The 17,913-nt window shown below is 42.0% G+C and overlaps 1 protein-coding gene across 4 annotated transcripts in view; it reads left to right on the top strand.

Moving 5' to 3' along the window:
- Positions 1-17,913, top strand: part of grik2 (glutamate receptor, ionotropic, kainate 2) — a 325,805-nt gene that overhangs the window by 201,734 nt on the left and 106,158 nt on the right. For all 4 annotated transcript variants that reach the window (XR_011602371.1, XM_070967098.1, XM_070967096.1 and 1 more), the window contains exons 8-10: positions 6,963-7,106; positions 10,102-10,209; positions 15,832-15,945. Coding sequence is in view for 3 of the 4 variants with exons in the window: in XM_070967098.1 (XP_070823199.1) it covers positions 6,963-7,106; positions 10,102-10,209; positions 15,832-15,945 (366 nt within the window). In the remaining variant the exon portion in view is untranslated. The remainder of the gene's footprint in view (positions 1-6,962; positions 7,107-10,101; positions 10,210-15,831; positions 15,946-17,913) is intronic.

Raw genomic sequence — 17,913 nt, 5'->3', positions numbered from 1 at the left:
ATTGACTGAAATGCTTCAACTGGACAATCTTGTTGTCCATTTAGCCTTTTAATAACCCCCCCAAACACATTAAGCATTGTGCCAGCCTCAGTATAATACAAGTTTACGTGTACTACACAACAAATCTTGCTGACTCCTGTTCACAGTATCAGTGCTGTGATTGACTGACAGGGTGTCAGATTGGTATTGTGAGATCCCTGCGGGCTGTGTGGTTTTTATAGAGCTGAGAGTATGGATGGCAGTGTGAACATCACAGAGCTGCTCCTCACACTGAGAGACAGACTAGGTGCCATGAAGCTAAAAGTCACACTAACACCACGAATACCATTTGAGAGCCATACTAAATTCTTGAACACATATATTACATTGACCTCTGCAATGGCTGGAACAGTTTTTCTTTGGTGAGGTGTCTGATGTCAGATGGTAGTAATGATGATGATATTACTCATATCTGGTTTTCCATGTTTGGGTCAGTCAGTCTAGAGTGCAACCATGTCTCTGCAAGACACAGGTTTGAAAAGAGCTGATAGTAGGTCTTTGCATTGCCGCTCAATGATTTCTTGTCATTGCAGGGTTTTGCTCTTGCTGCACTTGCTACAGCTTTAATTTTACTTCATATCATTTCATATTTGAAAGCAGAGAGCTGAGAAGCTGTCTGGAGCTTGAGTTTCAGCTCTGAGAGGCACTTGGTAATGTCCACCATCCAGGCCAAATCACACACAACACTTGCTATCAAGAGTTTCCACTTTAAATTTCTTATCATCTCTATGAATTATTCCACACAAACTCACAGTTTGGAGCAGTGTTACTTAGTCTGGTGCTAGCAGTGCTGCAGCAGCAACAGCAGCACCAGCACCCCTTCACAAATTCTCCTTCTGAATAAGGTTTCAGCTTCTTAGCTACAGTCATGGACGAAAGTATGGCACCCCTCTGGAAGTGTTGGTTTTCTAGCAAAAGTCACACACTTTTTGAGGTTTTTTGATTAAATAATCAAACCATTATCATGAAAATTGTATGGTCAAAAGTATTGGAACTCCTGCCTGTTTTACTAATAAAAGAACATTTCTCACTGTTACAATCTTGTGTTGAGGTTATGGGTAGTCAGACTTCAGCTCTGGTAGCATTCCTGACAAATATCAGTCCAAGGACAATAGGCTCTAGTTGACTAACATTACAGTTCAATTGATTTCTATGGAGGGCATGATGTTTTCTCCAAGGATTTCCAAATATTGGAATGAATCTACCTTCCCCTTTACATGCAGCTGATTTTCTGTGCCAGAGGAAGCAAAAAAGCCCTACAGTATCACTTAGTTATTGCCATGCTTCAGTTTAGATAGGGCGCACTTTTCAGTGTATGCTTCATTTTTCCTCGTCCATACATACTGCTGTTCCATATGCATGAACAGAACAGAATACTGAACCAAAACCATATAAATGAGTGACAATAGGTTTGGCAGTTAATTCTATAGAGCAACGGAACAAAACTAGAACTTTTTGGGCCTCCTGATTGGTTATGTCTGGAGGATGAAGAATGAAAAATACCCTGAAAGATGCACCATGCTTAAACTGAAGCAGTTGGCCAAGCTGATGGCCAGGTGATGCTCTAACGCTATTTTGCTTCCTCTAGCACTGTAAATTAGTAAAAAGCGAGGGAGAAGATTGATTTATTGAAATATTTTGAAATCTGTGGAGAAAACATCATGCCTTCCATAGAAATCAAATGAACTGTAATGTTAGTCAACTGGAGCCTCATTTCTAATAGTTTCAGAGGGTGTTGATAATTAGTATCGTCATATTGGTCATTATTCTACACAGTGACTGCCAGTCTACTTTCTCATTTTGTTTGGAATAATGGTATCAGGCTTATGTGATCGGTCACACCAGAGAGTTGGAGTCTTAAGTCGATCCACTCCACATATCTGGACACTTGCGGATGCAGTGACTGCTTATCGGTCATGCAGTGGCTATTGATGGTGTCAGCTAGTTATGTTTGTGGCAAACATTTCAAAGAAAGTCAGCACTGTCATCACTGATGGCTGAATTGGTCAATGTCGCAATTAAGATCTTTAAATCATCTGCACACAGCTAATTGCTTGTTTTCTATTTATGTTTAGATGTTGTCTACACTGGCTGATTCAGGCTACCAAATATGGTGTTCTCATAAGGATATCTTGACCTGTCCTTTAAAACCTTTAGAAGTATCAGGCTATCTATTCATTCAGTCCTTCTCAACAATTTTCATGAGAGGCTCTGTGGATATTCATGGTCCTCAGAGGAGTCTTAATGATTTTGATGACTCTTTTACCCTTCCTCTACCCCCATCACCAGACTCTGACACCCACACCGTAATAAATTCACACTCCCTTTGCTTTAATTCCTTCTTCAACACAAATTATTAATAACTCATACTCCCGCAGGCACACACTAAAGCTAATCTGAATTTCTAGAAGGCAAGCTTATTGACTGTGATTGATTTTGAAACATCTCTGGACATCTCCCATCTCCAGCTACACACATGTGCACACACACGTTGTGTTTTTATCACTTGTGGGGACATTACATAGACTTACATTCATCTCCTGGAGCCTCAGCCTAACCCAAATCTAACCCTAACCATAACCACTATTTGCCTGTTCCTAACCCTAAACCTAAGCTTACCTATTTAATGATCCACCATCTTTTTTAACCCATAAATACAACCCACAAGAAACTTCACACCAAGGTTTATTTTAAAGCTACGGACACACATGCACTACTCCATAAATCCAACTACCACCCAAAGCACACATTTGAAGGACTAATCAAATCTCAGCTTATCCGCTTCCATTGCATCTGCTCAAAACACTCAGATTTTGACAAAGCGACCCATATTCTCTTTAAGAGTCTCAGAACCAGAGGATACGCCAGACGCTTCCTCCGGACAATAAAGTATAACACTCTGGCCTTTCTCAATCCCACCCACTCAACCCACTGTGGGTCTCGGCCCCGGGTCCCCAACACTGAGCCTCCTTTGGTTCCTACACCCCCCGGGTTTTGTCACGGGTCTTTCCTGGACACAGACCAGGATCAGAATCCCAGCCCCACTGGCACACATCTGAACCCGAACCCCTACCCTAACCAGGGTTTGTATCCCACCCCTACTCACCCCAACCCCTACCTGAATCAGGGCTTGCATCCCACCCCCACCCACCCGACCCATACCCAAACCACGGTCTGTGTCCCACCCCAACCCTCACCTGAATCAGGGTCTGTACCCTCACCCCAGCCTCACCCACCCTAACCCCAACCCTGTCCCAAAACAGGACCAAGACCCAAACCCCAATCTCACTCACCCTAACCTCAACCCCCATAGGAAATGGGATTGGGCTCCCCGGGCCACCCCCGATAGCCCTGAGCCCAACCAGGACCCTGACGGGCTGGAATCTGGAGACGGCTCGGCCATCCCACACAACACACCGCACAACACACCCCAACTACATTCGAGTCCCATGGATCTGGCACACCTCATACCCTTTGTCTATACATTTTCACAGAGAATAATCAACTTCAACCAGGCCATCAAGCATAATTTTCTCATCTTACAAAAACAACACCCAGCCTTCCAGAACCACCGAATCATCTCAGCATATAGGAAACACCATAGTTTACGGAACTTGCTCACGAAATCCAAATTCTCTGACCACAGACCCCAAACACACACGCAACTCACCAAGCATTATAGAAACACAATTCATTCACAACCTGCACAGTGGAGCAGCCTACCCGACCCTCGGCGCATTCTCCCTCAACACCAGCAACGTCATCTACCTTATCACATGCAACGTCTGCAAGAAACTCTACATTTGAGAAATGAAACATACAATCCAAACCCCCTCAAACAACATAATATTGGACAAGGCAAGCCACAGACTCCACTGGTGACGCACTTTCAACAGCACCCGGCTGCCCAACTCACTATCACAGGAGTGGAAAACAATGATTGCTGAACCTGTGGACAAAGGAAGAGAGCAGAAAAAATCTGGATTAACAAACTGAGAACCACAACACCAAATACTATAGAATTACAATAAATACTATTATTACCATCCATGGTATACAACCAGAGTTAGTACCCAGTCTAGAAGAACAACAACTCCAAACACAAGGTTTTAGTCGATACGTCCACACAGCGACTGTCTCCAATGAACGGTCCTAAAGGCCCAGGGCAGCCAAAGAAACGGGACAGGCAGCCCACGACCCACAACCTCAGGTACACAGGGATCAGTCACATCACCTGCAGACAGGAATGAAGAGACCAAGGCGGAGGTATGACCGGATCAGTAGGCCAGTGCAAATAAAAAAGGAAACACACCCTAACAACTAACCCCAACCCCAACCCCAACCATAACCACTATTTGCCTGTTCCTGACCCTAAACCTGACCCAACCTTACCTAACCCGTAACTAACCTTACCTAACCCGTAACCCTATTACCCGTAAACGCCTTTATCTAAACCTATCCTCAGTCTTCACTCTAAAATTTAATGATTTTCATTAAGGGGACCTGCATTTTGTCCCCATAAGGCAGGTGAGTCCCCACAATGTGACTGTGTAAACAGATTTTTGTCCCCACAACGTGATAAATACCTGGTCTCACACACACACACACACGCACACACACACACACACACACACACACACACACACACACACACACACACATTGCGAGATGTTGAGTAGCCACTGGAGTTTCTTCACCAGGCTATTACAGCCGAACTGGCATCTTAACCTGCAACCTTAATCAGGGCTCAAATGGGCAAAAATGACAAGTTTGGGAGTGATTTTTTTCCTTCAGGACAATGCCTTCCCAGGCACCTCAGGGCACGTTTTCCATGCAACAACTGTGGAGAGCTGTTTTGATTGCTTTTCAATCAAGCGAGACAAACACTAATTGGATTTGGGTTTTTTTTGTGGCACTGCAGAATTATAGGCTTCTTTCATGATGCGTGGATGACTGGCACTTCTCTGATAGCTTCAGCGACACTCCTCTCTTTTGACTGACTGTTTGCTGTCGAGACTTTATTATATAAATAGAAATCTAGCTATAATGTGTAGGGAAGTCCGTGGACTGTGGAGCCCCACACAATAATAAAAGGGGGACCTGTGCCTTAAAAGCAAAACAAAAATGTCCTGAGCAAGCTTCAGTATGTGATGACTTGGGAGTGAGAATGTGTTGTAGCTTTGACTGGTCAGGCACAAATCTGTATCATTGCAGCTAAAGTTGTTGCTAACTAGCAGAGTTAGCTAACCTAGCTCTCTTGCTGACTGCTGCCGCAGCTGATTGAGACACGCTGTGGCTGTGATAATGATTATAACCATGGGATGACAGCTTTAAATATTGCCGTCACTATGATTGTAGATCTGGACATGGCTGCGCTTTTATTGTTATGATTATGGCTGGAACACATTAGTGTATTACAAGTGTAATACTAACTACATGAAAGGGTCGTGTGTGCTGTAAATTACATGGTTCTGCTGAAGATCCTGTATTTCTGAACTCCTCTGGTGTATTGGCACCACGTCTGTCATATCTGATAGAAGAAGGGGCTTCAAACCCCATGTGACTTAACAATGCTGTCTTGGTTATAAGGGCAGTAATGAGTAGTTAGGGTACAGCTAATGTTGCCATATCCACATATCATACTGCTTTTTGAAAGGAGGAATGACACATAAAAAATATTACGAGGGAATACAAAAGTAGTTCAGACAAAAAAATCCCACCATGACCCTTAAGTGGTGCTGTACAATTCCAAACCTATTTTACTACACTGCATACATATTTGCACATACAGTACTTTAAGTGCTATTATATCTCCTGTCATGTTGTTTGCTGAATACTCTTCTAATCTTTTTTCCTATATATTTTTCATACCTGTGTGTGTGTGTGTGTGTGTGTGTGTGTGTGTGTGTGTGTGTGTGTGTGTGCATGTATGTATATATAATTAAACATAACAATGTTAGCAATGTAGCTTCAGTGAAAAATGGTGTCACACTCACTCCTCCCATTTCTCCTGCTCCAACCTGCAGATCTCTGGATTGTAAGGTGGCTTTTACACATGGACTATAGTAACCTTTGATTTAGTGCTGTCCACTGAAAAAAGCACAAACAATATAGTACTTGTATTGGATCACACTGTGCAAATATTTGCACATTGGTTTATTTATGTATTGTATGTTATGTATCAGGTATTGTAATGTATATAATGTATATATATGTTTGAATATAATTTTTACATTTCTCATTATATTTGTATTTCTTTATGTGTTTCTCTTTTATCCTGTCTTATGCTGCTGTAACTTGTAAATCTGCGCCATGGTTCTGACAGACTTCAGATGTAATTTTCAACTTTTTGACAAGAAAAATGATAGAAACACTAAAAAACTATTTAAAGAAGATATATTTTTGGGGTCTTGACAAATGCATTTCCATGCTGTCAAAATTAATTCTAAATATACTGTAGGGTGCATATATTTCCTCCTTTCTCTCTCATTTTTATTTTTCAGTTTGTCCTTATTCTACATTTACATATTGTGAAGTTATCACACTTCCCACTTTTGTAACCATTACTAGGCTTATTTCGTATTTCCTGGTTGTGAAACTCTTAACCAACCAGTTCATCTTTTCTTCACCCCCCAGTGCAGAATATATTGACTATTCGTGCTGTAAGCCGTTTTCAAAAAAGTCTCTTATCAGTGCATAATGGGTCAACAGGGAAGTCCTAAAATATTCATGGCCATTGTGTCCATAGAATGAAAAGATGCAGATCCATACATAAGGGTTTTGATGTGAGCCTTTGATTCAGCCTTCATGATATTGATATTTCTCTGATTGTGAACAGATCTGTGCTGTCGGGGTGCACTGATTTGTCGTGTGCTGTATTCCATGTTAATGCCGCTCGGTTTCTCCCCTGTCTCGGCTTGCAGACGGACGCCGCACTGATGTACGATGCTGTGCACGTGGTGGCCGTGGCTGTGCAGCAGTCTCAGCAGATCACTGTCAGCTCATTACAGTGCAACAGACACAAGCCATGGCGCTTCGGGAACCGCTTCATGGCCCTCATCAAAGAGGTAGATGCTTCTGTACCTGCTTCCCATTCTGTCTTCCTCCTCAACATACACAGTACCTTCACACAAAACACGTGCAGTATGCTCTCAGGAAAGCAGATGGAGACAGAATGTAAATAAGCCTGAGGCCATCAATAGGAAGGGATATGAATAAATAGAACATATTTATCTATGTATTTATTTATATGGAAGTATTTTTTTCTGTGTGTACATGCATACTCTCCCGAGAAGGGCAGCCATGTTGAGCCTGCTCTCTGAATTTCAGCATTAGTCACCCATGCAACAACAAAAACACAAGATCATCTAAATTTTTGGTAATTGCCCCACAGTTTGCTGCATTTGTGAAGCTGGGACAGTTAATCCAGGGCTTTCTGTCTGTAGAAAGGCCGGGGATTAAGCAACCTATATTTAGGCCTTTCTCCTACTCTCTATTTCCTTTTGGTTTGGAGAGATCATAAGAAGACTGCAAAGAATTAAACTGTGCAGTGAGGGTTTGTATGCAAATGAAAACCACAAAAATTTGGGTATATTTATATTAATCTTGCAGTTTTTCACCATGCAAACCTCATTTTTTCTTCCCTGATGCAACCCTCGTGCTTTTGGGCAGTTTTTGTTGACTGACTTGAAGATCCCTAAGCCTTAGTCACACAGGGGGATGCCAGCATTTATAAGACAACACTGTTTAGCTCAGTGGCTACAGTGCAGAGTAGTCATTGGCGACTCATGTTCTAATCCAGAATGATGCTCTGCACACGGTCATATGACACTGTCTTTGAAATATTCTGTCTCCCATATTCTAATGTTATTCTTAGTGTATAGAAAGACTTGTATGATTATGCCTCTGCATTGTTGGAAGAAATGGAGATTAAATTGGAATATCAACTGACAGAAGAAAGAAAAATAAAAGAACACCATCTGTTCAGATTTCCATGACATTTGGTATGCATATTGATGGTCCACAGAGGACGATCCCTAACATCTCACGCCAACATTTCCAATTGTACACAAGACATTACAAAATGTCTTGCCAAGAAATGTTTGTGCACTCATGTTCCCAGGAAGATGAACAGTTCTGATTTTAATGACCCCATGTGCTGTCCTCTACTCGCACTTTTTGGAAAAAAACAAAAAAACAAATTAAAAAAACCTTTACATTTTCAATCCCATTGTATTATTCTACTAATGCAAAACACCATGCTGTATTAATTAAAATGGTATTTTTTAATATTGTGGAATGCAATGAGCACTACAGTTTCTACCCACTGGCTGGGCTTTAGACTTCATCTCAGTATAAATGGGAACATATGAGTTGCTGAATTACTTCTTTATCTTGGAACAGCACATATACGCCATAGTGCAATAATGGGAAGACCTGAGATCATAGAAAACATCAAAAGGAATCACTTTCAGTGCACACAGATAATTCAAGTACAGTATTTTCTTGTTTTACTGGGGTCACCTCTCTGGACTTCTTGAGGTCAACTGACCCCAGTTTTCAAAATTAAACTTTTTTGCTGGCTGAAGAGCTGTCCTTTGTAATGGCTCTCATCCTCACTGTCTCTGTCTTAAAATCTTTGGTTTGGCCAAACCTCCTTAAAAGCCCCAGCCTTCCCATTTTCAGCAGTTGGAGCACAGGGTCACTGAGCTGCTGTATATTTAACAGTTGGTGTTGCTTTGCTGTAGGACACAAAAAAACAGCACAGAGAATTGAAGTGTGACTTGCTGACTTGTGAATCAAGTCAGGCCCTCTGAAGTCAAGGTTACTCTGTGCCTGTGATAAAACATGACTCTGCACTTTCAAAGTCCTTTTGATTGTAAATGACCATTTTCTAATTTTCACAATTACTTTTCAGTAATTTGGGATACAACACTGGCTTCAGACCACTCAATTCAGCCATTCATTAAATACATGCTGTCATGCGTTTTGTAAATCTGAAAACAGAAGGCTGAGCACATGCACAATCAATCCTAACCTATGCACTCTGGGTTAGGGTTACACCCTGCCACAAAGACATTTTTATTTTAAAAACTATCAAAACATTAGTCTAAGAGAATATTCAAATCAGTATCTTCACACAGCAGTGGTCGACTGACTATTGCTTTTGCGGCTAACAATCACCAGACCAATCATGACAAATGTCCAAGGCAGATTATTTGGAGGTTGGCCATTGGTTCTGGATACAGTATACATATGTGTACAAAGTATGTCCTGATGATGGGGATATTTCTAAATTATTGTTTTAAAATTAAATAACTACACAGAAAATCTGGGCCCCCATAGCATTCTCATGTTAACAAGCTGTATATATTTGACAATTGGTGGTGAAAGTCTGTGTTAATCAGAGACTGGCAGCTAATGTTTTTTTTGTTAAGGCCCAGGGGAGATCATGGATGGCAAATCCACATATTGTTCACTGACCTAAAGAGTTGAAAGATATACCTCCCCTCTTCCTGGGTAATAGATTTTTATTATAATCCCCATTGGACTAAGAAACTATATCCTTGTTTCTGTGAACAGCGCTGGTATCAATGGAGAGATATTCAGAATGAGTCAAAGTAGTATGACAAATGCTTTCTAGCACAGTTGACTGTACTGAGTGAGTAACTTCCAGATCTGTGACTCCCACTCATCTTACTAAACATAGGCCCTGAAGTCCCTGGCTTGCAGTCTGAGCAGCACTGTGATGATTTGCTGTACCTGAGAAAAAGCCTTTCCTGCTCTGAGCCACTTTCATGCTACATTGTATCCTATCACACCCCTAAATATCTGTAAAGATTGGGTAATTGCCTTCCCACTGTTGCAAATGCACCCTCAGTGTGTGTGTAGGCACCTTGATGTCTGTACAAACAGAAAAAGAAAGAGGGAGAGATAGAAAGAGTGTGTGTACTCTTATTCTTTGACTAATTTTCCTCAAACACTATCATCAAAAACATATTTAAAACTTAATGTTGGTGGTTGAATGTCTTCTCTGATTTCCTCTCGCCTTTCTTTCTTTAGGCCCACTGGGACGGCCTGACCGGGAGAATCACTTTCAACCGGACCAATGGCTTGAGGACAGACTTCGACCTTGATGTCATCAGTCTGAAGGAGGAGGGGCTTGAGAAGGTGTGTGTGTGTGTGTGTGTGTGTGTGTGTGTGTGTGTGTGTGTGTGCGCGTGTGACCTGGTATTTATTTATTGGTGAAAAAAAATCTGTTTACACAGTCACATTGTGGGGACTCACCTGCCTTATGGGGACAAAATGCAGGTCCCCTTAATGTAAATTATTAAATTTTAGGGTGAAGACTGAGGATAGGGTTAGGAATAGGCAAATGGTGGTTAGGGTTAGGGTTAGGCTCCAGGAAATGAATGTAAGCCTATGTAATGTCCGCACAATTGATTAAAACACAACATGTTGCAAAGAAATGATCATTTCAGTAGTGATGTGTTTAAAGGAATTGTTTCCAAATTGGCAAAGATCAAGATCAATCTAATGTTTGTGTGTTAAGTACAAACACTTGTACCACCACCTCTAAAGCTTGCAAGTTAGCATGCAAAATCTCTTTTGTTTAGTTTGTACAAAAGAAGAAATTTATGCCTGAACAACAGCTGGGTGAAGTCACAGTGAGGCTTACAGGTTTAGTACCAAAGGGCCAGTACAGACACTAAAACCTATGCCCACTGACCATAGCCTTAGTTTGTGTATTTAACAAATTATATACATAATTTTAGTCATGAGTATTGCAGAGGCTGGTACTGTATGTCTATGTGTGAACTTTCAAAGGGGCCAGACTAGTTGTCACTTAGATAGGCTTACTCTGTCCTGATCACAGCTACAAAGACGCTACAGATCCCACTCCAGGAAACATAAGTAAAAACAGCATTAAGAGATGTTGAACTACTCCTTTAGCTTTGTGCAAACTTCAGATTATTTATAACTACCTATCCCTGTCTCACTAAAATCAACATGATTAATTCTTCTACAATAATTATCTGACAGATGCTATAATCAAATAAAAGTTAGTAAAATGACAAATAGCTTTTGTAGTAGTTACATCTTGTGTAGCCTGACTTTTAGCATCAACATAACACGTGGCCTACAGCCCAGTGTGCACCGTAAACAGACTTAGCAATTAAATCGTGACATACATGAAGCATGTGACTGAAGCCTCTACTTAACTGAAGAGATGTAGCAGCAGACTGGATCTAAGTAATGAGAAGACTGAGATATGCCATATGTCCATTGTACTTTCTACATTATTTTCACCATTTGAAGTTTGACTGCCACTCATTTAATAACATCATCTTGTTGTGTATTCTCTTTCTTCTGCAATGGCATAATAGCACCTGTCTTGAGAATTAGTGCTACCTACCTATTATCTCAACTCCTCATGACTGCTTAACAGTGGTAGTCGGACACAAATAATTAAAAATTTGTAATACATTTGGGTAGAAAAGTAGGTAGTGTAACAGTGCAGCACACAATGACCGTTTTCATGATTATGATCTTTTTCAGATGCGTGTTCTTGCATGTTCAGCTGTTGCTTGTGCAAAAATTTTAGGAAGATTTTGAGTGGAAGTGACACCCAGTCTTCATTTTGACAAGTGGAATAGAAATACAATTTTAATGTGTATAGTGAAGACCGATTTTAATAGTTGTATGTAGTACAGTATATTTAACTCAGCTTAATCAGATCAAGGCACGATATGGATATGAGACACATTTCAGACACATCTGGCCATGTCCATACAGTCCATACCGCACTGAAAGAATTATTGAGTGCTGTAATCGTTTCTTCAATCTGTGCCACGCTTTTAACTTGTTAAGCATATCTTGACACACTAAACAACTTAAACCCTTCTTTTTTTTTTTTCAATGGTATGTAATTACATACCATTGAAATGTTTCCCTTATCAGTGTTGTCTTACTGAGTGGGGGAACACTTCCTTTGTTGCAACGTCTAATTGGCTACTTAAGAAATGCTCATAGTCCATGCATAGAGATTTTGCCTTGTTATTTTGGGTGAATTTCACTGCTGGAAGGTTTTTTTCTCTTTATTTTTTTCAGTCCTGGGTTATTCAACACAAGTGGCAAGTGACAGCTAACAGTACAGACACTGAATACAGCTAGGTAACAACAGAATCTGACTCTGTGTGTTAAGGTGGCAAATGAAACTGATTTCAAAGCTTGCCAGGAACTCAAGATGTTCTCTTGTTTTATTTACTTCAACTCAGAACCCTCTCATTTTTGTTCCTCTGTCCATGCATGATAAGAGAACATGAGATGTTCACAAAGAAAGGACATTGGCATAGTATTTAGACCAAAACAGTGAAGAAAAACCAAGTGGTTTCAGTGGTGCAATGCAAAGAGATGAAATATGATCCAGGAAGGTCAGACTAATAGAATAATGTAAGGGCTATAAGTGCAAAAACACAGCCAAGTTGAAGTTTTACAACTCTGTGGCTCAGGAGGTAAAGCACCTGCTGCAACCAGCTGATTTAGATGTACCCACTTTAGTCAGAGCAAAAGATGCACCTGCTGAAGCAGAGCTGTTAAATATAGGAAACACCTTTTGTTTCAGAAATGTTCTGATCAGCCATTATTCATGTTCCTTTTTGTGTCCATTTAGTTAGGTCTGGGGCTGCACGGTGGCGCAGCAGGTAGTGAGCGGGCCTCACAGCAAGAAGGTCGCAGGTTCAATTCCCGGGTCGGGCCTTTCTGTGTGAAGTTTGCATGTTCTTCCCGTACATGCGTGGGTTCTCTTCGGGCACTCCGGCTTCCTCCCACAGACCAAAAACATGCTCATTAGGTTGATTGGTGACTCTAAATTGCCCCTAGGTGTGAGTGTGAATGGTGTGTGTATGTGCCCTACGATCGGCTGGCGACCGGTCAAGGGTGTACACTGCCTCTTGCCCGTTGACAGCCGAGATAGGCTCCGGCCCCCCCGCGACCCTGAAAGGGATAAGCAGCATGGAAAATGGATGGATGGATGGATAGTTAGGTCTGTTTGGTCATTGTCAGTTTAGTCTATTCAATTCCTTTCAGTTTATGTTAACTTTAAATTTGTTGAGTTTTATGGGGGGGAGGCACGGCACAGCAGGTAGCGCATGCCTCACAGCAAGAAGGTTGCCGGTTCGATCCCCGGGTCGGGCAGGGCCCCTCCGTGTGAAGCCTGCATGCTCCTCCTGTGCATGCGCGGGCTCTCTGGGCACCCTGGCCTCCTCCCACAGATACACATGTTGCCCTGTGATTGGCTGGCGACCGCCTCAGGGTGCACCCCACCCCTTGTCCGTCGACAGCTGGGATAGGCCCCAGCCCCCTGCAACCCCGGAAATGGATAGCCAGGCATAGACAATGGATAGATAGTTTTATGGGTGTACAACTTTCTTTTATGTCAACTGTTCCAATTAATTTTAATTTTAATTAATTAATTGACCAGGAATTCCTCATGTCTGCCGGTTAGGTCCTTTGCAACCGGACTGTCCACAAATCAAGGGGTGGGGGTTTGATTCCCATTGCCTCCCATGCAGATATCAAAGTATCCTTGGGTAGGACACTGAATCCCAAGTTGCTTTTGACGGGCAGGCCATCACCTTTGCAGTTCCGTTATGAAAAAGTTGAGACGGTGCCATGCCAGCACGCTGGTGTCATTAAAATCAATTTTTCACTGAGTCATACTGTGGGCTAAAGAGGCCTTACATATTCTATCAAATTACTTTGAGGGATCCAACAAGGACAAAAATGTGTCTTAGCTCTCCATGTGAACATAAATGCACAGATAGGTCTTACAGACTTACATGTATATGGATCCCATTTTACTTTACTAAATGTGCTTGACAATTATCTGGGACAGCTCAGCATGGAAACTCAACAGATGTTAACTTTAAAAGATATTCATTTGCTTTACCTAATGTCCAAGCAAAATCCAAACCCTGCTTTTAATGCAAGTAAGAATGCAGCATTTTATGTCATTGGCAGACACATCAGCATATGTTTGTGCACTGACATGAATAGATGCATCTGTGGTTTGCATCTTTTCCTAGGAATGGCATCACTCCAGTGTTCAGCAGTCAATTTGAGATTCATGAGATTATCAACGGGAAGAGGAACTGCTAACACAGCCGATACAAATAAAATTCTTGAATGCAACTGCAAACACTTCACACTTCAGCATCCTCACCAGTGCTTGCCTCTCAGCAGCTCCTGACCTCTGGTCTGTGTGTTGTGTGCGCCTGCACCTCCATGAATAATTTACTCTATTAATAAAAACCCCTTCAGAAGCCCTCCAGCTTCATGAAGCCTGAATTAAAGAGTTGATTTGCAATTACAAAGCCTATCTTGGGCCCTCACACGGGGCATTGGAGGAACCCTGAGGAGTGTGTGGCTGGTGTGAGTTGTGGGTTGGAGTGTTTGTGGTCGCTTCAAGTGATGCTAAGGTCAGTGGGGTTGGATAGGGTGTGGGGGGTGCGGATGGGGATGTATGAGTGTGGAGACTTGAGGGAGAGCTAAAAGACAACAAGAGAAGCCTTGAGGCACAATCCAATTGCTTTGCCATCCTGCTCTTCCTCGTTGCTTTGCCAGCATGCCCCCCTCCTCCTCTCAGCCCTCCTCTGTATTGTCCTCCATTGACCCTCCAAAAGGCCATGGGGCCAATTCAGATCCTAGATCATCTCTAATATTATTCCCTGTGGCACCCTTGAAGAAAGACCCCCTGACAGTGCTGAGGGTTCACACGACTGTCAGCTGTGCCTTCAGGGTGCTGCACATTTTTCTTTGTACCTATCCAGAATAGAGAGTCTGAATACAGTATACGTCTATATTGTACATTTCTCCCAGTGTGTTTGGCAATGTTTCCAATTAAAGAAAGCTTTAAACATGCACATTGGAAGATTGAATAACTGAAAATGTATGTCCAGTGCTAATGCAGGAAGTACTGTGACTTTCCTGCAGCAGGACAGAAGTTAAAAGTCTAATGTTTGCGTGGTGGATGGTTATGCAGAGCGTATGACTTTATTAGAAGAGACCACAGTTTACGTCCCATCACAGTCCTTAAAGTTTGGGTTTCTGTAACCTCAAACAGTAGTTTAAGTTGCCCAGCCCCAACCATACTTCAGTTGCCATGTGCAGATGAAACAAAAAATAAATAAATAAAAAAGTAGCATTGAATATAAATGAAAGACTGTTACTATATGTATTTCATATAATAACATTGTCTAATGTCAACATTTATGTCTGGCAATAGGACTGTCTTGTGATCTACACAGAGAAAAGTGTTAAGTTGTAGAAGCTTGCAGAGGTACTGACATAAACTTTGCAATGTAGCATTTCATGGCCATGTCCATCAAACAAGCTAAATAGCTGATCAAAGATACATTAATTTTCCACCCAAAATCTACACAAGTGTAATGAAAAGCACAGAATCAGTGTCTCCAAATGTACAGGAAACAGTTAGTTACTTTAATATCAGACTGAAATTAAATGTGACAGAAGTGCATCTTTCCTTTATCCTCTGATTATTCATGTTTCTAGTTAGAAGTATTTTTACTGACAAGTCATGACAAGTGGTAGAAACGTCCAAAGTTACAAAAGCAAAGCAGCCCATTTTTATTTTTTAAGTAAACACAGTGAGGAGTAATTTTATCCAACACTAGTCATGCTGTTTGTTCTGTGTGCCTGCATAACTTTAACATGTATTTATCTGTCCTGAAACAAGCTTGAAAAATTACAGAACTGTGTTTTGTTATACAGATTGGTACCTGGGACCCTCCAAGTGGCCTGAACATGACAGACAACCAGAAGGGGAAGACGACTAATGTCTCTGATTCCTTATCCAATCGATCCCTGATTGTCTCCACCATACTGGTACCATACTTTTTCCAATGAATCTGTGTATGTTTTCTGAACTGTTGTTGGAGTGGTTGTACCGCTGTTCACAATTTCTAAGCTGTCAAGAGCTTTTACTTTTTTGTTGCATGTTGCATTGTGTGACAATAATGTACATCAACACCAAACTCAAAAACAGTGGGTAACAGTAGCAATCTCACTGAAAGGTCCACATACTAATTTTGTGAAGCTTTCAACTACATCTCAGAGTCTTCCTCAGCAAATACAGTTGGCTCAGACTTTGCTAAGGTACAGACCATACAGGCAGAGACAAAGGGACAGGTACCTATTTCCACAGTGGGCCACCAGAAGTGTCATTTGAGGAGGGACAATGTGCAGCTTATTTCTGGATGGTAAGCAAACTGGGAAGTTTGCACCCACTGGAGGACTTGGGATAGTGGACACAAATACGGCAGTTAAAGGAGGACCATTACCTGTGACCCTCTAAACACAGACTTTATCTCCCAAGAGACAGCAGCCAAAAAATTTGAAGACATGATGGCATCCACACTGGAGGAGGACTCTTCTGTGACATGCTGGTGTGAGAGCATCCGGCTTAATGGAAATGGGTCAGTAGGTGAGTGTGAAGTTAATTGAGCAGAGAATAGATCCCATCAGGCTTGACAGCAGTTGAGGCACCTGGCTGCTTGAATCGAGACCAGGTTCATACAATTGGTTCACACCGCATAATGACTGCTCCGTTCGCTCTAACCAGTGTCTCCACTCCTTCAAAGCAGCTTTAACAGTAGTAGCTCGATGCTCTCTATGCTGTAGTTGTGTCCAGCTAGAGAGAAGTGACATTCACATAAGGCGCAGGAATGAAGCTTCTGACTAAGCCCGGAGCACCGAGAGAGGACTCCCCTTCTGTCAGTATTGGAAGTGTCCACCTCAACAGCAAATTAGGAAGAGGGATCAAGTTGCACCACGACTGAAGTGGAGTTGAAGAGATAGTTTAGCGCAGAAGAAACTTTTACAACTTCTGGGGTCCAGGAATATGGAATGACAGAATAGGTAAGCCTGGTTAGAGGTGCTGCCACCCTGCTGTAGTCTCTGATGAAGCAGTGGTAGAATTTTTACAAAGCCCAGGAACTGCTGAATTTGTTCATAGGTGGTTGGTTTGGGCCACTCTGCCACAGCTCTGATCTTTTCTGGTTCTGTTTTTACCTTCCCACTCTCAGTGATGTATCCCAGGAACTGACATTCGTTGCAGGAATTGTTGGTGAGACCAAAAGGCATTACCAGGTTGTTGAAAGCAGTTTTCCATTCATCTCCCTCCGTAATCCTGACCAGACAGGAGATCCAGTTTTGTGAAGGTTGTGGCACAATGGAGAAGCTCAACAGCAGAGTTGATTATTAGTAGAGGACACCTGTAATGTTATTCAAACCACAGTAGTCGATGCAAGGACACAACAAAGAAACAAGCACCAACAGCGGATGAAGATAGTTGAATTAAGCCTGTAGCCAAAGAGTCATTGGTATATTTCTTCATGGCTTCTCTTTCAGGATGAGTCAGATTGCAAAGTCTACTAGTGGGAAGAGTGGTGCCAGGAAGGAAGTCAATGGCACAATCGTAACAATCGTAAATTGAGGTGGCAAAAAGAGAGATAAATCCTGTCTAAAAACCTTACTGAGATCATGATGCTCAGCTGGAATGGTGGACAATCTGGGGATTCAAAATTGGGAGGAGCAACCGTGGAGGCAAAGCCAATTGCAGACAGGAGGAATGGCTCAATGAACTCCATATGACAACCTTCTCAACAGACCAATGTGGGGGTTATGTTGCTTCAGCCAGGGAAGGCCCCGAACTAGAGGTGAGTTAGGGGCAGAGATAATGTTCATGCAGGTGATTTTCAAGCCTGATGGTCCAAGCCAAAACTATTTGCTGTTTCCAGGCAGTGGCTGCCAGAACGTGGCTGATGGGTAGGCCTGGAAAAATCAGGATGGGCC

Source organism: Chaetodon trifascialis, chromosome 7 (assembly GCF_039877785.1).
Source record: "Chaetodon trifascialis isolate fChaTrf1 chromosome 7, fChaTrf1.hap1, whole genome shotgun sequence".
Lineage (NCBI taxonomy): Eukaryota > Metazoa > Chordata > Actinopteri > Chaetodontiformes > Chaetodontidae > Chaetodon > Chaetodon trifascialis.
This window is presented reverse-complemented; position numbering and strand designations above follow the sequence as displayed.